The following is a 20848-nucleotide window of genomic DNA, read 5'->3' on the forward strand; positions in this document are numbered from 1 at the left end:
TCACACAAGTGTGACTCAAGAAATTAAAATGCATATCGAAAAGCATGAAAGAACAAACACCCTCTAATTATTAGAAGCTTGCTAGTTACTCATTTCTTCCATTCTCCAGTTAACTGGTTCCCAATCCGACCGGAATGGAAAAATATTCATAGGCTAACGAAAACCACTCTCTTAATTAATACAATCGATGCCTATACCCCGTCATCAACGCCATGTCCACAAAACTACAAGTCTACAACCGATTAACCTATTATTCTCCTTAACGATTCTCACGACCCTTTTTACTTCCCAATTGTAATCTCTTATGTCTTCTAGCACCCAAAGCGATAGGTCATCCGACATGTAAATCCTAGTTTTCCCTTGTACTCCATAATTCGTTTGTTCTGGTAGCTTTTGTCGTCTTTAAACGTTGATGTTGTTGCCAATAACTTCGAGTGTGTTTTAGTTGCCGAGTTGAAAGTCAAAATTGAGTCACGGTTTGTCAGCCAATAAACTATGTTGCTTATACAAACATATGGTTGATGGCCAAAAAGCGTGCATTGTTCCGGGACTTCTATCCGCCTCTAGCTCCAAATATAAATAGCCTCAAGCACAAGAAATTTCAATGGGCATCTCAGATTTGGAGTAGCAACTCCATATCCGACTAGTACAGACATTATTGAGAAAAAAGGCCAGTGATACTTTGTATAATCTAGAAGATTAGCTCAAATTGTACGTCTTTACATTTTCATAAAGTTGTTATTACGTGATTCCTATTTAAATAGGTGTCAGCCTTAATTTTGAAATTTATTGAATCTGGTAAAGTGTGAAAATTTTGAGTTGCTATTCTTGGTGCTATTACAGTTAGTTTATAGTGTTGGATATCTGTTGGTAAAATCCAAATAATAATCTTACAGAAAGATCATTATTTTATGGAAGAAAAGAGTAGGAAATGGTGAAGAAATATGGCTCGTGTTTTGTGTAGGTTTTTAGCACGAGTAAGCGACCACTCTTTCATTAAAACCTTATTTGCTACCTCTTACAAGTGCGAGGAGCGTTGTAGCCTAGGTTTCCTAGGATAAAACGTGCTACAATTCAGTGTTTGAGCACCCAAACAGAGATCCGGCGAACTAGAACAAAGGTTAAGAAATGAGTAGAAGCAGAGATTTTGCAGCTGAAATATTATTTTGTTATGTGTGTTCTTCTTGTGAAAAATTCTGCTAGTACTACTACTTATATAGAAGAAGGTGGTGTAAATAGCATTTTTTTAATTCAGGTCAAAAACCTTCATTTGGAGATTTGAACCACCTATGCGCAAGAGAAAGCCTCTATGCTATACAATTCAATAAGTCTTAAAAGAGCTCTTGTATAAATAGTGGTACAAGCCTACTTCCCAAACCAATGTGGGACAAAAGCTACACTTTTTCCCTTCATTTTCCAACTCAAATGGATCTACTTTGAGAATCAATATCTCATTCACCCATCATCCGTTTTGAGCGTACAATATATCAATCTCTTCGTCTCACTACGAAAAATCCGAATCCACTTTGACCCGACCCAAATCAGAAGTGGACATAACTAATATTTGTACCACAAAAATAGCTACTTAAAATGTAATTTTATACCAATTTATGCTATTTTTTTCCAACATATAGCACTAAGAGTAACAACTTTCTGAAAAATTAGAGACGTATAGACAGTATAGTTTGAGCTAATCCTCCAAACTACACAAATTGTCACCAACACGGTCATTTCTCAGTAATGTTTGTACTAGTTGGATATGGACCTGCTACTCCATATAATACTCTTATTTGACCTTTGAAGTTTTTTGCCTAATTTCGTTGTAGGTTGACGTATAGACAGTATAGTTTGAGCTAATCCTCCAAACTACACAACTTGTCACCAACACGGTCATTTCTCAGTAATGTTTGTACTAGTTGGATATGGACCTGCTACTCCATATAATACTCTTATTTGACCTTTGAAGTTTTTTTGCCTAATTTCGTTGTAGGTTGCATTATGTGAAACAATGATTTATGAAACTTCGATTGTCTTCATCTTACATTGTCCCAATAATACAATATATAGCCATTAGACCCTTAATCCAATATATAGCCTTTTAACCCTTGAATGTAGCACCTTGTAAGTTGCATGAATCACGTACAGAAGAGTTGAACCATTCTTGTTCGCACATTCAAGCATGACCGACAGACAATTGGGGAAGACTGATTTGTGTCCAAAACTTATAAAAATAATCATGCAAATAAACAATAAGCATAAAAAGATTAACAAATAACCAACCTATATACTTTAAAGAAACCAATTTAAAAAAATTATAAAAATTGCCCTCAAATCTCATAACTTCTACAAATCACAGACAGATGGTGTAGTTCATCAAAAGCCTTTTTCAACACTGTAAAGAACAACCAAGGTGAAGTGTGTGTGTGTGTGAATAGCTGAATATTAGAGGTGTGAAGGCGAAGGAGAACTGGTGGTGGTGGTGGTGTAAACGAGTCGAGCCGAGCTCGAGTTCAAGAACTGAAAGACTGGTGCTCGAACCCTAGTTCGGTTGAGAAGCTCGACTGTTCGAGCTCGAGCTCGAGTTCTAGCTCGAATTTAACATGTTTGATTTAAAATTCATGTTTCAATTAAAAATAAATTACTTTATTTTATCCATACATAAATAATAAAAACTTCAAATCAAAGCACTCAAAATAAGTTTGCAACAAACTACAAGACACAAGTCAACAACATTGTTCATTGTTCAAACTTCAAAGCACTCAAAATAAGTTCACAAGTCACAACTTCACATCAAAATACAAGTCAACAACAGTGATCCTTGATTCCTTGTACATAGATATTTCTTCCGGGATAAGCAGTTCAAAACAAGAAATATCTATTCAACTTGCAAAAAATGAATAATATTTGATAACAAATTAAAGTAATTAAAAATAATCAGACAAGTATGTTACTTAGTAACTACTGAAAAATAAATAAATAAATAACTATACAATTAAACAAATGTTTTAAAAAGATAGTGTATCATTTAGCATAAAGTAAATCTTGTGTTGTTTCAGGCAACAATGATGCACGATATGAATCAATTACCCTTGTCCCAGCACTAAATGTTGCTTCTGAAGCCACAGTGCTAACAGATATATCTAAATATCTGCTGTCATTCTTGATAATATTGGATACTGCATTCTATTCATCTTCCACCAGTCTAAACAACAAAAGTTGCTAGGAACCTCAGTAGTCTACGTCCTTTTTCAAGATAGTCTACTAGCTCCGAGCTTTTAGACCCTGAAATTTCAACTTGTGCACAAAATTCCTCAAAATCTTCCCAAGCATATGTAGACTTTTTTGTGGCTGACTTGGCTTCCAAAAGTGTTAGAAGAACCTGGATTTTTAGAATTTTCTTTGTTCATTGATTCAGCATCATACTCTTCATAAAATCTCCTTCACTTTTGCTATATTCTCCTTAGCTTCCTAATCAGAATAATATCTAGGGAAACAGAATTTTACTGTAAGCATTTTCTTTGTTGGATCAAAGATAGCACCTATAGCCATCAACAAATTGCGTTCACCCCAAAATATTTATCAGACTTCTTCTTCATTCTCTTAACCAAATTCCTAATAAAGTCATCTTCATCATCTACATGACTATCCAATGTTGATTTGATTTTTTGAACTTCTTGAAAAACAAATTTGAAGTAGGGTACTCAGAACCTCAAATAAATTTGAAATTAGATAATCACAAGTCACAACCTTAACCAAATTTAAACAAAAAAATAAATTAAAAGAAACAAACCTGAAATAATGTGAGTAGATGTCCAGAAAGCCTCTAAAATTGAGCAAATTTTGACAACCTTGTCCTAATCATCTTCCAATGGACAACTGTCAAAGAATGGATCACGATCTTTTTGCATCTTAAAAGCTTCTTTGAACTTGAGTGCACAACTCAACATTTCAAAAGTTGAGTTCCATCTGGTTTTACAATCACGAATCAATTTCCTATCTTTCAATTGCAATTGTTGCACACAAGTAGCAAATTCTATACGTCTTGATTTTTACCAGTTCACATATTCCACACTATCTCTAACATCACTAATGATGTGTTGAATCTCATCTAATCCATCTTGAACACACAAGTTCAAGATGTGTGCACAAATGTCCCTCACATACCAAACTTCTTTGACCTTTGGAGTGTATCCTTCATGTATCGAATAGCATAATTTTTACTTGAAGCATTATCAATTGTAACTGTAAAAACTCTATTTTCAATGCCCCACTCTTTCATGCATCCAAATATAGCATCAGAAAGCTGAAGACCTCCCTTCGGTGGTGGAATGTTAATGAAGCTTAAAACTCTCTTCTGCAACCTCCAAGAAGAATCAATCCAGTAACAACCATATACTCAATCTTCTGATTTTTTTTATTTCCAACAATCTATTGTCAAACTTACTTTACTAACACTTTCAAGATTGTTCTTCAAAATTTTCTTTTCAATATCATAAACCTTTAAACAATCTGATGTGTTTGTATTTCTACAAATTTTTTTCCACTTGGGCCATTCTTGTTTCATCATTAGGTTAAATCATACATCTTCCAAAATGGTAAACGGATGTTCATTTATCAGGATCCAAATGAATGAGGGAGTTTGCTGCTAATTGGATCATGATGAATGAACATTTGTTTACCATTTTGGAGGAAGTTGGATTTAACCTAATGATGAAACAAGGATGGCCCGGGTGGAAAAAAAAATTAGTAGAAATACAAGCAAATCAAATTGTTGGAAGGTTTATGAGAATGAAAAGAAGAAGTTAAAGAACAATCTTGAAAGTGTTAGTAAAGTAAGTTTGACAACAGATTGTTGGAAATCAAAAAATCAAAAGATTGAGTATATAGTTGTCACTGGATTGATTCTTCTTGGAGGTTGCAAAAGAGAGTTTTGAGCTTCATTAACATTCCACCACCGAAGGGAGGTCTTCAGCTTTCTGATGCTATATTTGGATGCATGAAAGAGTGGGGCATTGAAAATAGAGTTTTTACAGTTACAATTGATAATGCTTCAAGTAAAAATTATGTTATTCGATACATGAAGGATACATTCCAAAGGTCAAAGAAGTTTGGTATGTGAGGGACATTTGTGCACACATCTTGAACTTGTGTGTTCAAGATGGATTAGATGAGATTCAACGCATCATTAGTGATGTTAGAGATAGTGTGGAATATGTGAACTGGTAAAAATCAAGACGTATAGAATTTGCTACTTGTGTGCAACAATTGCAATTGAAAGATAGGAAATTGATTCGTGATTGTAAAACCAGATGGAACTCAACTTTTGAAATGTTAAGTTGTGCACTCAAGTTCAAAGAAGCTTTTAAGATGCAAAAAGATGGTGATCCATTTTTTGATAGTTGTCTATTGGAAGATGATTAGGACAAGGTTGCCAAAATTTGCTCAATTTTAGAGGCTTTCTGGACATCTACTCACATTATTTCAGGTTTGTTTCTTTTAATTTTTTTTTTAAAATTTGGTTAAGATTGTGACTTGTGATTATCTAAATTCAAATTTATTTAAGGTTCTGAATACCCTACTTCAAATTTGTTTCTTCAAGAAGTTCAAAAAATCAAATCAACAATGGATAGTCATGTAGATCATGAAGATGACTTTATTAGGAATTTGGTTAAGAGAATGAAGAAGAAGTTTGATAAATATTGGGGTGAGCGCAATTTGTTAATGGTCATAGGTCTTTGATCCAACAAAAAAAATGCTTGCAGTTGAATTATGTTTCCCTAGACTTATTCTCATCAGGAAGTTAAGGAGAATATAGCAAAAGTGAAGGAGATCATCAATACTCTTTATGAAGAGTATGTTGCTGAATCAATGAACAAAGAAAATTCTGAAATTATGTTCTTCAAACACTTTTGGAAGCAAGTCAGCCGCGAAAAGTCTACATATGCTTGGAAAGATTTTGAGAGATTTTGTGCACAAGTTGAAACTTCAGGGCCTAAAAACTCGGAGTTAGTAGACTATCTAGAAAAAGGACGTCTTAAGACTACTGAGATTCCTAACAACTTTTGTTGTTTAGACTGGTGACTAGTGGAAGATGAATACACTGCAGTATCCAATATTGTCAAGAATGGCAGCAGACATTTTAGCTATATCTGTTAGCACTGTGGCTTCCGAAGCAACATTTAGTGCTGGGGCAAGGGTAATTGATTCGTATCGTACATCATTGTTGCCTGAAACAGCACAAGCTTTACTTTGTGTGATTGGCTTCGACATATACATCGTGTTACCAAAAATACAGTAAGTTAACTTTTATGCTAAATGATACATTATCTTTTTAAAATATTTGTTTAATTGTATACTTATTTATCTTTTTTTTGTTCAAAAAGAGAAATAATTCCAACAAATATTTCTTCCGGCATCCAATTCATGAAAGTAAGTTACTAAGTAACACACTTGTCTGACTATTTTTAATTACTTTCATTTGTTATCTAATATTATTCATATTTTTTTGCAAGTTGAACAGATATTTCTTGTTTTGAACTGCTTATCCCAGAAGAAATATATATGTACAAGGAATCAAGGACCGCTGTTGTTGACTTGTATTTTGATGTGAAGTTGTGACTTGTGAACTTATTTTGAGTGCTTTGATTTGAAGTTTTTATTATTTGTGTATGGATAAAACAAAGTAGTTTATTTTTAATTGAAACATGAATTTTAAATCAAATAGATCAAATTCGAGCTAGAACTCGAGCTTGAATCCGAGCCTGAACTCAAGCTCGAATTCGAGCTCAAGATCAACCTCGAACTTGAGCTCAAGATCAAGCTCGAACTTGAGCTCAAGATCGATCCACTCGTTTACACCACTAGTCTTGTTTTGCGCTTTGGAAGATTAAAAATGTTTTAGGGATTTTGAGTTTAAAATTTTTTTCTAATTGTTATTTTTATATATTATAATATAATTATATTATATTATATTAGATATTATATATATTATATATTATATGGCTCGAAGAGTCACGAGCCTAGAATATCTAGGTTCGGCTCGAACTCGATTATTAAACGAGCGTTCGAATTCAGTTCAATTAGATTTTGACCGAGCTCGAGTCGAGCTTTGATCGAGCAGCTCGGCTCATTTACATCCCTAGGAGGATGTAAGGGCATCTCTTTCTTCCAATGATGCCAAAAGGCAAGTGAAGAACCCAAACACACCAAGCTGGGGTGGGGAATTCCCAACCTCTGTCAACACATGATTACATCTGAGAACTATTTAGCAATTGAGTAACAAATTAGAGTGCAGAAGTGTACCTGGATTCATGATGAAGATTTAGGAGATGCTTCGCTTGATGGGTTTAGTGATATTTTAAACCATAGAGTTTCTGTGAATAAGAATTTCAAAATTTAGCAATTAAATATACAGGATAAAACTTATCCTTAAGCCTTAACTAAGCCTCCTACACAAATCATTATTCATACATACACATTCAGCATCACTACTGTAATATTCCAGCACCAAATCATTTTTCAATTTATTTAATAAAATTAATTCCCTTGTCAAGTACCTTGTGATTCAATGGCATCATATTGCTTTTCATAAGGAAGGTTTCAGGTTCGAGTTCCACCCCAATAAGACCAACAACTCCATATAGTCTCATGATTAGACTAACCATATTTGTAGTAATGAGCAATATGTATAGAAATCCTGTTGTCATAATAATACCATAACACCCAATTTTCCCCAACAAGCTTTATATATGTCTCAAAGGATTATTCAGAAAATCTTAACAGTCGGATGTTGGGGCAAAGTCAAATCCAAGTATCTCTCCGACTTTGTCCAGGAATTTTATGAACTCCCTTTTCTTTCATCAAATTCAAAACCAAAGCTGATCTTTCCCATTTCCCAGAAGTTGCATATATACTTGACAATTGTGCAAAAGCACTCGAATTCTCAGGATCAAGCTCTGTAATTCTCTTAGCCACTTGCTTTCCCAGGATTTCATTACCCTGAGCTACACATCCTCTCAAAATTGATGACCATATGCTTGCATCTGCTTCGAAAGGCATTGTCAGAGTGATATTCATCGCCTCCTCGAGGCACCCTGCTCGTACATAAAGATCTACCATGCATGAGTAGTGTTCAATGCCCGGATCAGTATGATAGTCATGTCTCATCGCATTAAACCACTTTTTTCCTTCTTCTAGTAGTCCACAGTGATTACAAGCGGACAAGACTCCTGTGAATGTGATATTCGTGGGCAACACACCAGCACATCTCATTTCAGAGAATAAGTTCAATGCTTCTGTTCCATAGCCATTTGTAGCATAACCCATCAACATAGAATTCCATGAAGCCTCATCAGGTTCCACTATTTGGTCGAATATCTTCCTAGCTTGTTTTACTAAGCCACACTTGCAATAAAGATCGAGTATGGAGGTAGAAACAATCTGATCAAAATCAATCCCTATGATGATAGCTCTTGCAAAAAACTGTTCACCAAGATCGAGTGAGGAGATGCTGGCACATGAGCTAATCATGCTTGCACAACTAAACCTATCCATCCTTATATCCATCTTATTCATTTTGCAGAAAATATCCAGGGCTTCTATTGGTAAGCCATTTTGACACAAACCACCAATTATTGCATTCCAAGATATCAAGCTTTTATGTGGCATGGACTCAAAAATCCACTTGGCATCTTCCACTCTGCCGCAACTGCAATAAATGGTAATCATAGAATTCAATAAAATAGTATCATGCATTTTAAGCTCACCGAAAATTTTGCAAGCATCGCATGAATATCCACACTTCGCATATGTGTCAATTAAAGCACTAGCAACTATGAGATCATCTACTAATCCGAGCTTGCAAGCAAAAGCATGTACTAGCTGACAATTCTCGACAATCTGTGCACTACTGCAGACACTTAAAACACTAACCAAAGTTGAGGAGTCCCCTGTAATTCCTGCCTTGTGCATCTCATCAAACATAAAAAATGCCTCTGAAGCATCACCATTTGACACATATCCTGTTATCATTGAATTCCACAATACAACACAGGGATCAGTTTTAACATCAAAAATTTGTCTCGCATCCTTCATTCTACCACAATTTGCATATGCTAAGATCATAGCTGACAAGGAAAAATCATCAGGAATCAGCATTCTACTCAGAATATGGTGAGCACTTTCCAGATCACCACCTTTCCCATACATGTTAACCAGTGAACTAGCCAATGTAGAATCAATTTCCACTTGATCAACTATAATGTGAGCATGAATCTGCTTCCCCAAACGGAGACTTCCTAAATTCATACAAGCCTTAACAACCGTAGTCAAAACAAAGGGATCAATGCATGACTTCTCACCTGTTATAGACGCACCGAAACAAGAAAACTCCCTAAACAACCGCAAAGCAAAACCAAGAAATCCAGTCCGTGCAAACCCATTGATCAAAGCATTCCAAGCGATAGCATTCTTCCTCGGCATCTCATATGAAAGGCGCCGAGCAGTGTCTAACTCCCCAGCATTTACGAGCCCCAAGATGGCGACATTCCAAGAAAAATCATTCTTTTGGGGCATAATAGAAAACAACCGCAGCGAGTCACTTATCATCCCGCATTTCATGTACCCTTCAAGTAGGGTGTTCCAGGTGAAGTAGTTTCTCTCGGGCATTTCATCGAACAGCTTCCGGGCATCAGAAATTTGCCCGCACCTTGCATACATCTGGATTAAGCGGTTAGCTATGGTGAGAGCAGGATTTAGAACGCCCCTTTTTAGGAAAAGAAGGTGGAACATCTTTCCATGTAAAAGGGAGTTGGGGGTGTTGATGCTTTTGACTGAACGAGCACAAGATTGCAAATCAATGTCCATTTTTGGTGAACTTTCATGCTCTTGGACAGTTTCCGCTAAGAAACACTTGTTTAGAGTATTATCGTGTAAATTTTAATTGAAAAATGCTTTCCCTCATTTGAACCCTCCTTTATATACATATGCTCGTTGAACCCATGTTCTTGGATATTAATAAAAAATTATAAAGTATACCACAAGTTAGCAATGATTATTAATTTGTGTTAATACCCAATTTAATCACTGACTATAGTGTTTTTTTTTTGTGTATGTTTTTTTCTGTATTTAGTTCTAAAAAACTTTTTGTGCTTAATTAGGTCATCAACTTTCATGATTTTATTCAATTGAAGCTTGTAATTTCAACTCTATTAATACTCAATTTAGTCATTGATTATAGTAGTTTTACTCAAATTAGTCTTCGACTATAGTGGTTTTTCTTAATTTAGTCATTGATTCTAACAGTTAATGATTCAATTAGGTAAAAGTATCGAAGTCGATGACCTAATTAAGTATAAAAAGTCATTAAAGATTAAATCAAAAAAACACTATAGTTGAAGCTTTAATTTTTAGCTTTTAGTTTCTCCTTCCATTGTATCTATTAAAAAAATGTCAAAACAATTAAATGAAAGTTATCCCCTTCAAAGCCTAATAAATCTTTTGATAAAATAAAATAAATTTACCTATATCATATAGTTTTCCTATGCCACACATCCCCAATCTAATTGCACTGCAATTCACCATCACAATCCCGGACTCTGAACAGCCAAGATGAATTGTTGGAGATTCTTGTATGAATCTAATGTTTATTATTATTATTATTATTATTTTAAAAAATACATACCTTTCAACTTTGGTTCCTTGTTTTTTTTTTCTAAAGTTAAGTAACTTGACATATTGTTAGGTTTTTTTTTTCCTAGACATATTGTTACTACTATAATATTATTATTATTATTATTTAAAAAATACATAACTTTCGGTGTCAGTTCCACAAGGAACCAAAGTCTAAGATATAATATAATCCTTTTTTAAAAAAAATAATATTAAATACGTATAATAAAACTATTTACACAACACTTTTTTTACAGTAATTTTAAAAATCCATTGTCTTTGTCTGTGTTTCGTTTTTTCTTAGACAATTATAATATACACTTGGGGAAAAAAACATCCAATGCCTCTCTTCTCTTATTACTCTTGAAACTTTAAAAACAAAACAAAACAAAAACCATATTCTCTATTCTTCTTAATACAATTCCCTCCTCACTTATTACTCTGAAACTTTAAAAACAAAACAAATTCCCTAATTCTTATTAATACAATTTTCTTAGTTTTCCTGGTGAATGAGAGAACTATAGCAATAAGCTAGAAATTCGTGGTTTAAGAGCTTTTAAAACTATATGACTTGCTCCAATGGTGATCTACAAAGGAACTCTGATGCTCACTCTCGCATTATAATTGCAAGTTTTGGATGCACCAGCTCTTCAAGATGACTTCTACCTGAGTCTGGTGAATTGGGAATCTCAAATCTGTGTTTATTTATGGACTGCATCAAATAGCAAAGTCAGTTAAATTATAAATAAACATTTACTGATACTATTTATGGACTGCATCAAATAGTATCTATTATGCTAATCTTTGATGTTATTACATTGTTGCCTGGATTTATGGGATCCTTTTGTACTTGTTGGAGTCTAATATAAAAGAAATGTGGAGCAGCAATATCCATAAAAATGAAATCTGAGATTTATGTTCATCCAATGATACAATGTTTATGAAAACTTCATTTCTAAATTGGTGTTGTGGATGAACCACAAAATTCATTTCTCCCTCTTCTTACTTGTATAATTGACTCCTAGTTTTATCTCTCCTTCAAATTAAAAAGAGTGACCAAATAATCAAATACTCCTCAATGAATCATTTATTATCATCCTCTATGAATTTCCTATCAAAATTTAGGTCATGACTCAAAGCTAGGATGGTAAATGATTTCACTAAAAACAAACTCTAAAAATAAAGTGGAGTGCAATTGATACATGTTTTGGTTTAGAGTGAGAACTAATAGTTTCTTTAACGTCATATTAGAGTATACAAATAATTAAGATTGACAACAAAAGAAATTGAATAACAATATACTCAATTAATTAAACAAAAAAAATATTTTTTAATAAATTGTTTTGGTTTGTGTAGTTAAGATGACTTGAAACACAAATATAACATAAGCATTGTTATAGATGTGATCAGATATAGAAATGATTACATCCAAAACAACGAACTTTCGACTGCTAACTCTTAGAAATACAATAAAGCAATGCCTTACCAAAATAAGAACATGTTAATCCCAATAGTAATTAAAGCATCTCAAAAATATGAAAATCACCATTCAAAACATAATTGAAATCATATTTCAATATTATTTTATGCATACCACACAAGGATCAATTCCAAACACAATCAAAAAATCAAAATATTCAAAAATAATTCCTCAAATAAAAACTTCTACAACAGTCGGGAACAAAAGATAAAAAATAATCAACCCAAATACTAGAAAGAAACCATAGATTAACAAAAAATGCCCTCAGATCTCATAGCTTATACAAATCACAGACGGCTGAATACTGATGCCGTTCATCAAAAGCCTTTTTCAACACTGTAAGAGCAGCCAGGGTGAAGTGTGTGCAAATGTGTGTGGATAGATGAATATTGAAGATGAAAGGAGAGAAGGAGAAGTGATGGTACTGGCAACCGCTTACAATGCTGAAGGGCAAATGATGAACACAGAGACACCAGGCCGCTCAATTGATATAGATTTCCATCATCGGGCAATTCGATAAATTACCAGAAATATACACAAATTGATGAAGAAATTATAAGAAGTTTTCATATACAGATAAATATACGCTAGGCAATAACTCACGGAGGCGAAGTTGCAAGAATAAGCGGCATAGCGTGCGGCTATATATATACAGGAGATGCGTAATTTGGAAGCTGAGCTTGAGGCCTAGGGTTTATTGATGCTGATAATGTCATCCGTATATATCGTAACTGAATTCGGACTGAGTTATTGATTGGAGTAGTTATGCTATGCATACGTATAGTGCGTATGAATGCAAAAATGACATCATTTTATTAAAAAATGGGTGTTTTTCTTTTAAAAAAATAATTCAAGTTCAATTCCCAGCAACAGCATTATGTTGTTCATTCATTATGGAATTTTAGTTCATAGATTCTGGAATTATAGTTCATCGATTCTGGAATTGTAGTTCATCGATTCTGAAATTTTAGTTCATAGATTCTGGAATTTTAGTTCATTCATTCTGGAATTTTTAGTTCATAGATTAAATTCTGGAATTTTAGTTCATAGATTCTGGAATTATAGTTCATCGATTCTGAAATTTTAGTTCATATGTTGTTGCTGGGAATCGAACCTGAATTTTTTTTTATGGGGAGACGCGCGTTTTTAATAAAACGACGTCGTTTTTGCATCCGTATGCACCATGCATGGTGCATACAGATGCACAGCATAATTTGCCTATTGATTGGGCTTGGGCTGTAAGGCTCCTCCACGCTCAGCCCAAAGTGATCCATTTATAATTAAATCTCTTTCTCTCCATTGTTATACCATGGACCATAGTTCATATTTATTGCGAATACAAATACAAAACTTTTAGGGGTTGTTTACCAAAATGGATAAATGGAGAATTTTTCAAAAAAAATAAAATAAAATTGGAGAGGTAAAAAAATGAAAAATGAAAAAGTTGTTTACTAAAGTTCTTTCTCCAAATCTTATTTCCATCTCCTTTCTCCATCTTTCTTAAGGAATTTGGAGAAAAAAAAAAAATTCAATATCTCCAAATAGAGAAATGGTAATACACAGGTGAACAGTGCCCTTACACCTAGCTGCCTAGGTTAGAATCTCATTGTTGCCATTGCTTCTTCTTTCATATGCTTCTTATTTGCATCATATTCCATTATTTTCCTTCTTTCGTATTCTCTTCTTCAAATTTATTATTATTATTATTATTATTATTTATATTATTTATAGTTATTATTAAATTCTTATTATTATTACTATTATTTAAAGTTATTATTGTTATTATTATTGTTATTGTTGTTATTATTATTATTAGCATTAAATTATTATTATTATTATTATTATTATTATTAGCATTAAATTATTATTATTATTATTATTATTATTATATTCATATTCATATTATTATTATTATTGTTATTGTTATTATTAAATTATTACTATTATTATTATTATTATTATTTATTGTTATTATTATTTTTAAATTATTATTATTATTATTGTTGTTGTTGTTGTTGTTGTTGTTGTTGTTGTCGTTGTTGTTGTTGTAGAAATGTACAAATGCTATTATTATTATTATTATTATTATTATTATTATTATTATTATTATTATTATATTATTATTATTATTATTATTGTTATTGTTATTGTTATTATTATAATTATTAAATTCTTATTATTATTACTATTATTTATTGTTATTATTATTATTATTATTAAATTATTATTGTTGTTGTTGTTGTTGTAGAAATGTACAAATGCTATATAGGATGAGTGTATTTAATAAAATCATAAAATTAGAGAAATAAAAATATGGAGGAATGGAAAAATGAAAAACTGAAAAAAATGGAGGAGGAAAACTAGAAAAATGAAAAAATGAAAAACTGAAAAAATGGAGGAGGAAAACTGGAAAAATGGAGAAAGAAAACTGTAGAAATAGAAAAATGGAAAACTGGAAATGGAAAAACAGAGAAATGAAGTAAACGACCCCTTTGTATTTTCAGTTAACATATTTTGTACTTACAGTTAACAGTTTTCATATATGTAAATAAATAAATTAATAATTGCTGACACATAATATGATAGTTACAGGTTCAACTATAGATACATAATCTGAAATTTATTTTTGGGTCAAGGTTTACAATGCAATGTAGACCCTGGTCCATGGTATAATTTTTTGATTGTTATGCTGTGGAACCATGTTTACATTGCAAGGTGGACACGGTCGCTCCTCTCCTGTCGAGTGGCTTACGCTCTTACTCCTCCTTCTGCTCATGAATCCTCCTTGGTCATTCGTTCACTTTTTCTCATTCTATGTTTATAATTACTGAACTCTATGTTCATAATTATAAAACTCTATGTTTATAATTTTTAACTTCATATTCACAATTACAGAAGTCTATGGTCATAATTACTGAACTTTATGTTCATAATTATAAAACTCTATGTTTATAATTTTTGAACTTCATATTCATAATTATTGAACTGTATATTCACAATTACAGAACTATGTGTACATAATTATAGAACTCTAGGTTCATAATTCTATGTTCATAATTCTATGTTCATAATTATAAAACTCTATGTTCATAATTATTGAACTATATATTCATAATTATGAATATTTTAGAACCGTGTCCACCTTGTAATTTTAAAACTCTATATTTACAATTTATTAACTATTAAAAATTCACATCACATAGTTTTAGATCCGCAAAACTGCATTACATTTTTAATAGTTAACAAATTGCATTACATTTTAGAACCGTGTCCAACAAATTTTAGATCCGCAAATTTTGATAATTTATCATGGAGCGAATTCCATTTTTGGTCCTATTGTTATAGGGGCATTTTCAATTTCAATCTACTTTATTATTATTTTTTTTTTGTCATTTTACAATCACTGTTATTGAATGTGTTCTACTTTTAGTCCACCGTTAATATTTCCGTCAAGAGGCCATATAATCAAAGTATTTTGGTCTTTTATGTTTGTCTCTTCTCTTTTAATCCAGGCGCTTCGTCATCCTCCTCCGATATTCGAAGATGGCTCTTCGAACAACGAGAATGGGAAGCCAAAGCTACATCGTTTCGTTCGTTCCAACATGGGCCGGTGAGGCTTCTTAGGTTTTAGGTTTAATGTTCTCATTTCTTTAGTCAAACATAGTCTTGGATGAGAAGAAAGGTCAAAATACCCCTAGATTACACGGTCTCTTGATGGAAATACTAACGGTGGGACTAAAAGTGGAACACATTTAATAACAGGGCGTTTGGTTGGAGGGGGGGAATTATGTGGGAAAGGAATTGTAATTCCATGGGAGTTGAATTACTGGGAATAAAGTGGGAATTTAAATTCCAGTGTTTGGTTGACAGGAATAGAATTACTGGGAATTTCAATTCCAATGTTTGGTATACATGGGAATTGAAAGGGAATAAGTAGTACAAAGTCAAAAATGTCCATTATTGTTGTTAGACATTAATTTTAGGTTAAAAAAGGAAGGGGTAATTTTAACTCATCACTATCTTTTTTTCCCAGGAATTAAAATACCAGGGGGGACATGGGATTTTAATTCCATGAAAATGGGGGAATTGCAATTCCCTCCAACCAAACTACGGAATTTAATGGCCTTTGGAATTAGGTGGGAATTAAGTGGGAAGGGAATTTAAAATCCCTCCAACCAAACGCCCTGTAATAGTGGTTATAAAGTGGCAAAAAAATTAAAATTGACTAAAATTGAAAACGCCCCTATAACAGTAGGACCAAAAATGGAATTCACTCTTTATTATGTTTAGGGGAAATTAAGGCTCTCAAAATTTTTGCCATGAATATTTAATGTTTCTGATCCAAAATTTGAATTTCTTTTTTGAAATTTAAATTTATTCATGGATGTCTAAAGCCATTTGGTAGAATATCTTAAATGATATCTATGCCAAGGCCTAGTAGTGTCATTTTAATCAATTTAATAATATTAAAAAGTATGACTACACTAAAATAATGAACACTTCACCTCAGTGTCAATGTATGTAGTTGCTATACCAACTTTTCTTTACTCAAGATTTAGAAAGAAAAATCAACTGTGACAATGTTAATATCATTTAAAAAAAACTGTGAAAGCAACTTCTAAATGTGGTCCTTTTTTTGTTCTAATACCAAGAACACATTTCAAATACCCATACCTATAAAGTGTCAATTTGGTAAGGTTTACATCTAGAAATAATTATTATGGTTCTATAATTATAGACTCCGATCGTTAATCTACTCCAATTTATGAATTATTGACTTCAGGATCGTTCCTAAGAAAATTAGGTTCCTGTACGAAAATTAATATTGGCCCCCTTTTTATATAATTGTAAATATATAAAACATATATTGTATTGTATCATTACTAAGTCAATTTTCAAAATTTTTTTTTCTCTCTCGCTATTTTCGCGAGTTTCCTAGGGTTTTGCGGTTTTTGAGTGCTTTCGCCGGCGGACTCCCGTCGGAACCAGGCGACGATAAGGTATAATGGCAGAGAGGAGTGTGGAAGACTTGTGTGCGGGATTGACTTTGGCGGATGTGGAGGATGAAGACAACGCAGTGCAATTACCCCATGTTGTGGGTGAACAGGCCGTCGAGGATGATAGCTTTTACGCGGTAGGAAGATTGGTAACGAATCGGCCGATTCGTTTTCCGTTTTTTCAAGATACAATGGCAGGGGTATGGCAAGCGGCTATGGGGGTGAACATGCGTGAGTTGCAGCCAAAACGATATCTAATTCGTTTTTATCATGAAGGGGATCTCCAACGTATATTACAAGACGGTCCATGGGCGTATGAACAAAGTTTATTGATCATGAAGAAGCTGCTCCCTGGGGATGATCCTAACACAATACAACTAAACCAAGCAGATTTTTGGATCCAAATACACTCTCTACCAATGGGTTATCGATCGGAAGCAGTAGTTAACGCTGTGGGTTCGTTTCTTGGGACGGTGGTGCAAGCGGACGAACGTAATTTTGATGGCTCAATGAGGGCTTTCTACCGGGTGCGGGTCTCATTGGATGTGACGAAACCGTTGAAGAAACAGATGAAACTGAGAAGGGAAACGGGTTCATGGTCGTTCATAGATTTCAGGTATGAGCGACTTCCTACTTTTTGTTTTCTTTGCGGGTTAATTGGGCATGGAGATAAGCACTGTACTTTGGCGCTGAATCGTGATCCCAATGCGGAGAAGCCGTATGGAGCGTGGTTAAGAGTCGGAATGCGACGGGGTGCTCCCACTATAAACCAGTGTTGGATCCCACCTGAGTCGGCTGTGGCGCGAAGGGGATGGAGGTCTCCGGCTATGTTGGTGAATGTAGATGGTGTAATGAGGCAGCAGGTCCCAGTGGCGCAAGATGAAAGTGGTGTTGGAGTTGTAACGAATCAGCAGGTTCCTCTAACGCATGATGCATGCAGCGTTGGAATTGTAACTGCCCGGCAGGCCCCACTAGCGCAAAACAGAAGTGGTGGTGAATCTGTGTATGTTGGGGGTGGACAGATTGCTGCGGCATTAGGAGCACATACGGCAGAAATTCAGTCCACATCATCTGGATTAGTGGCGGGTTTGGTTATTGGGGAACAGAAGAGGAGGCGTGTGGAGGGGGGTGAGGAAAATGCAGCAGTTTGTGATGATGGTATGATCATTGATACGACTTTGTCAAAAAACGGAGTGGAGGCGGGACTTGCGGTGCAAGCCCGCCAAGAGTTATGAGTATAATATCTTGGAACTGCCGGGGGCTTGGCAACCAGACGGCAGTTCAAGTGTTGGCGGACTTGGTTCGCTCGAAGAGGCCTAGTGTGGTTTATTTGATTGAAACGTTTGTGGATAAGCAGCGAATGGAAACAATCCGAGTACATTTGGGTTTTGATAGTGTGTTTACGGTAGATGCTGATGGTCATAGTGGTGGATTGGCCCTTTTATGGAATAATACAGTAGATTTGAGAGTTACGGGGTACTCAAGTAATCATGTTGATACTGAAGTCAGGCTCGATGTGGGAGGCGCATGTTGGCGTTTTACGGGGTTTTATGGATATCCGGAGAGGCAACGGAGGCGGGATGCATGGCATTTGTTGCGCTCTTTATCTGCACGATCACAGTTACCATGGTTAGTTATGGGTGACTATAATGATCTCCTGGACCAGTTTGAGAAGCGTGGACGGTTTCCACATCCGGAGTGGTTGATTAATGGGTTTAGGGAGGCGGTGGCTGATAGTGGTTTGCAGGATGTCCCTTTCGGTGGACATCAATATACATGGGTGAAGTCCAGGGGTACTGACAGAATGATTGAGGAGAAGTTGGACCGAATACTGGCTAGCGACAGTTGGCTTGATTTGTTTGGGGATGTACGGGCACTCTCATTGACAGTCCCGTATAGTGATCACCGACCATTAATTTTAACACCTGTAAGCTTGCCGACAGTACAGAGAAGGGGGAGGTTCTGTTTTGATAATATGTGGCTTCGGAAGGAGGCGTGTAGAGAGATTGTGGCACATAGCTGGGATCGGACAGTTGGGCTAGACACTTTAGTCAGGGTAGAGGCTTGCGCCCGTGATATTGCACGATGGGGCCGACTTTATAATAAGGATTTTCAGCGGAGAATTGAGCAAAATAAACGACGTTTGGATTTGCTTAGTTCTCGCAGGGATGGACCCCGGATGCGTGAGTATGAGGTGGTGGAGAAAAAACTGATTTTCTTGTTGGAGCAACAACACTCCTTTTGGAAGCAACGAGCAAAGGAGTTTTGGTACAAGGGAGGGGATGTGAACAGTAAATTTTTTCATAATTCCGTGAAAGCTAGACGGCGGAGAAATACCTTTAAGAGGCTCCATGATGAGGATGGGAATTGGGTGGTGGACGAGGCGGGTTTGGATAATGTCATGTTGAGTTATTTTACGGGTTTGTTCTCGCCGGATTATGGGGATATTCAAGAAGTCATAGATACAATCTCTACGAAGGTTACGTGTGCTGATAATGCTAGGCTTCTCCGACCTGTTAGTATGGAGGAGGTGCGAATCGCTGTGTTCCAAATGCACCCGGATAAGTCCCCAGGACCAGATGGGTTTGGCCCTGGGTTTTTCCAGTCTTTTTGGGATATTGTGGGAGGGGAGGTTACGGCGTTTTGTAGAAGGTTCCTTGATACAGCTAAGCTACCTCATAGGGCCAATGACACTTATATAGTGTTAATTCCGAAGAAGACGGTCCCGGTGACGATGAAAGATCTACGCCCGATTGCGTTGTGTAACGTAGTCTATAAAATAGCAGCGAAAGTATGTGCTAACCGTTTGAAGCCTTTGTTGCAGAATTTGATTTCAGGTGCCCAGAGTGCATTCATTCCAGGGCGTTTAATTACGGATAACATTATGTTGGCGTATGAGGTCCATCACCACTTGAGAAGGAAGACACAGGGGCGGGAAGGGGTTGTGGCGTTAAAGCTTGACATGTCAAAAGCTTATGACCGGGTAGAGTGGCAATTCCTTCAGGCAGTGATGATTAAAATGGGATTTGGTGAGCACTGGGTGAATATCTTACTTGAAATGGTCACCTCAGTGCGTTACCATATATGGCATGAGCAGCGAAAAGTGGGGCCTATTATTCCAGGTAGGGGTCTCAGGCAAGGGGACCCGTTATCACCTTATTTGTTCCTGTTTGTGGCTGAAGGGTTGAGTGCAATGATTGAGAGAATAATGGCTACGGGTTTGGTACATGGGGTCACTGTGGCTAGAGGGGCACCTTCCATTTCTCATCTCCTTTTTGCGGATGATTCCTTCTTGTTTCACCGAGCTACTGTGGAGGAAAGTGTGCAGATGAGGTATGTTCTGGATACCTATGCTAAGGCATCTGGCCAGTATATTAATTATGATAAATCTGCAGCTTGTTTTAGTGCTAATGTGCCGCAGAATATTCGGAATGATGTGGTGGATATTCTGGGAGTGGAGGAGGGGCTGACAAGTGGTAAATATCTGGGGCTGCCCTCGCTTGTGGGGAGGAGGAAAAAGGCCATCCTGGGTTTTTTGAAGGACCGGATACTGTCTAGGGTCCGGTCATGGAATGTAAAGTTCCTGTCTAGAGCAGGGAGAGAAGTATTGTTGAAAAATGTGCTGCAGGCGATGCCGGCATATGCAATGTCGGTGTTCTTGCTCCCCATTGGCATGTGTCGGGAGATAGAGGTCATAATGAAC

General features: G+C 35.4%; 1 protein-coding gene and 2 long non-coding RNA genes across 4 annotated transcripts; 1 reads left to right on the forward strand and 2 right to left on the reverse strand.

The window, feature by feature from the left end:
- Positions 1-1984: 1984 nt before the first annotated feature.
- LOC109148267 (putative pentatricopeptide repeat-containing protein At1g77010, mitochondrial) lies at positions 1985-9924 on the reverse strand. 2 transcript variants are annotated; one of them, XM_019296151.1, is made up of 4 exons: positions 9583-9652; positions 7557-9527; positions 7303-7373; positions 1985-2221 (listed from the first exon to the last, which is right to left on the reverse strand). In XM_019296151.1, the coding sequence occupies exon 2, from the start codon at positions 9478-9480 to the stop codon at positions 7801-7803; it is 1680 nt and encodes a 559-aa protein (XP_019151696.1). In that variant the 5' UTR covers positions 9481-9527; positions 9583-9652; the 3' UTR covers positions 1985-2221; positions 7303-7373; positions 7557-7800. The 2 variants fall into 2 exon arrangements, with proteins under 2 accessions (XP_019151696.1, XP_019151695.1); XM_019296150.1 differs by having other exon boundaries at positions 7557-9924.
- On the forward strand, positions 4158-19838 carry LOC109148269. Its single transcript, XR_002048778.1, has 3 exons — positions 4158-4381; positions 12069-12070; positions 19828-19838. It is a non-coding gene; the product is annotated as an uncharacterized LOC109148269 (long non-coding RNA).
- On the reverse strand, positions 10933-12854 carry LOC109148268. The gene is made up of 2 exons (XR_002048777.1): positions 12752-12854; positions 10933-11380 (listed from the first exon to the last, which is right to left on the reverse strand). It is a non-coding gene; the product is annotated as an uncharacterized LOC109148268 (long non-coding RNA).
- Positions 19839-20848: the final 1010 nt, after the last annotated feature.

The sequence above is a fragment of the Ipomoea nil genome, unplaced genomic scaffold (genome assembly GCF_001879475.1).
Source record: "Ipomoea nil cultivar Tokyo-kokei standard unplaced genomic scaffold, Asagao_1.1 scaffold2036, whole genome shotgun sequence".
Lineage (NCBI taxonomy): Eukaryota > Viridiplantae > Streptophyta > Magnoliopsida > Solanales > Convolvulaceae > Ipomoea > Ipomoea nil.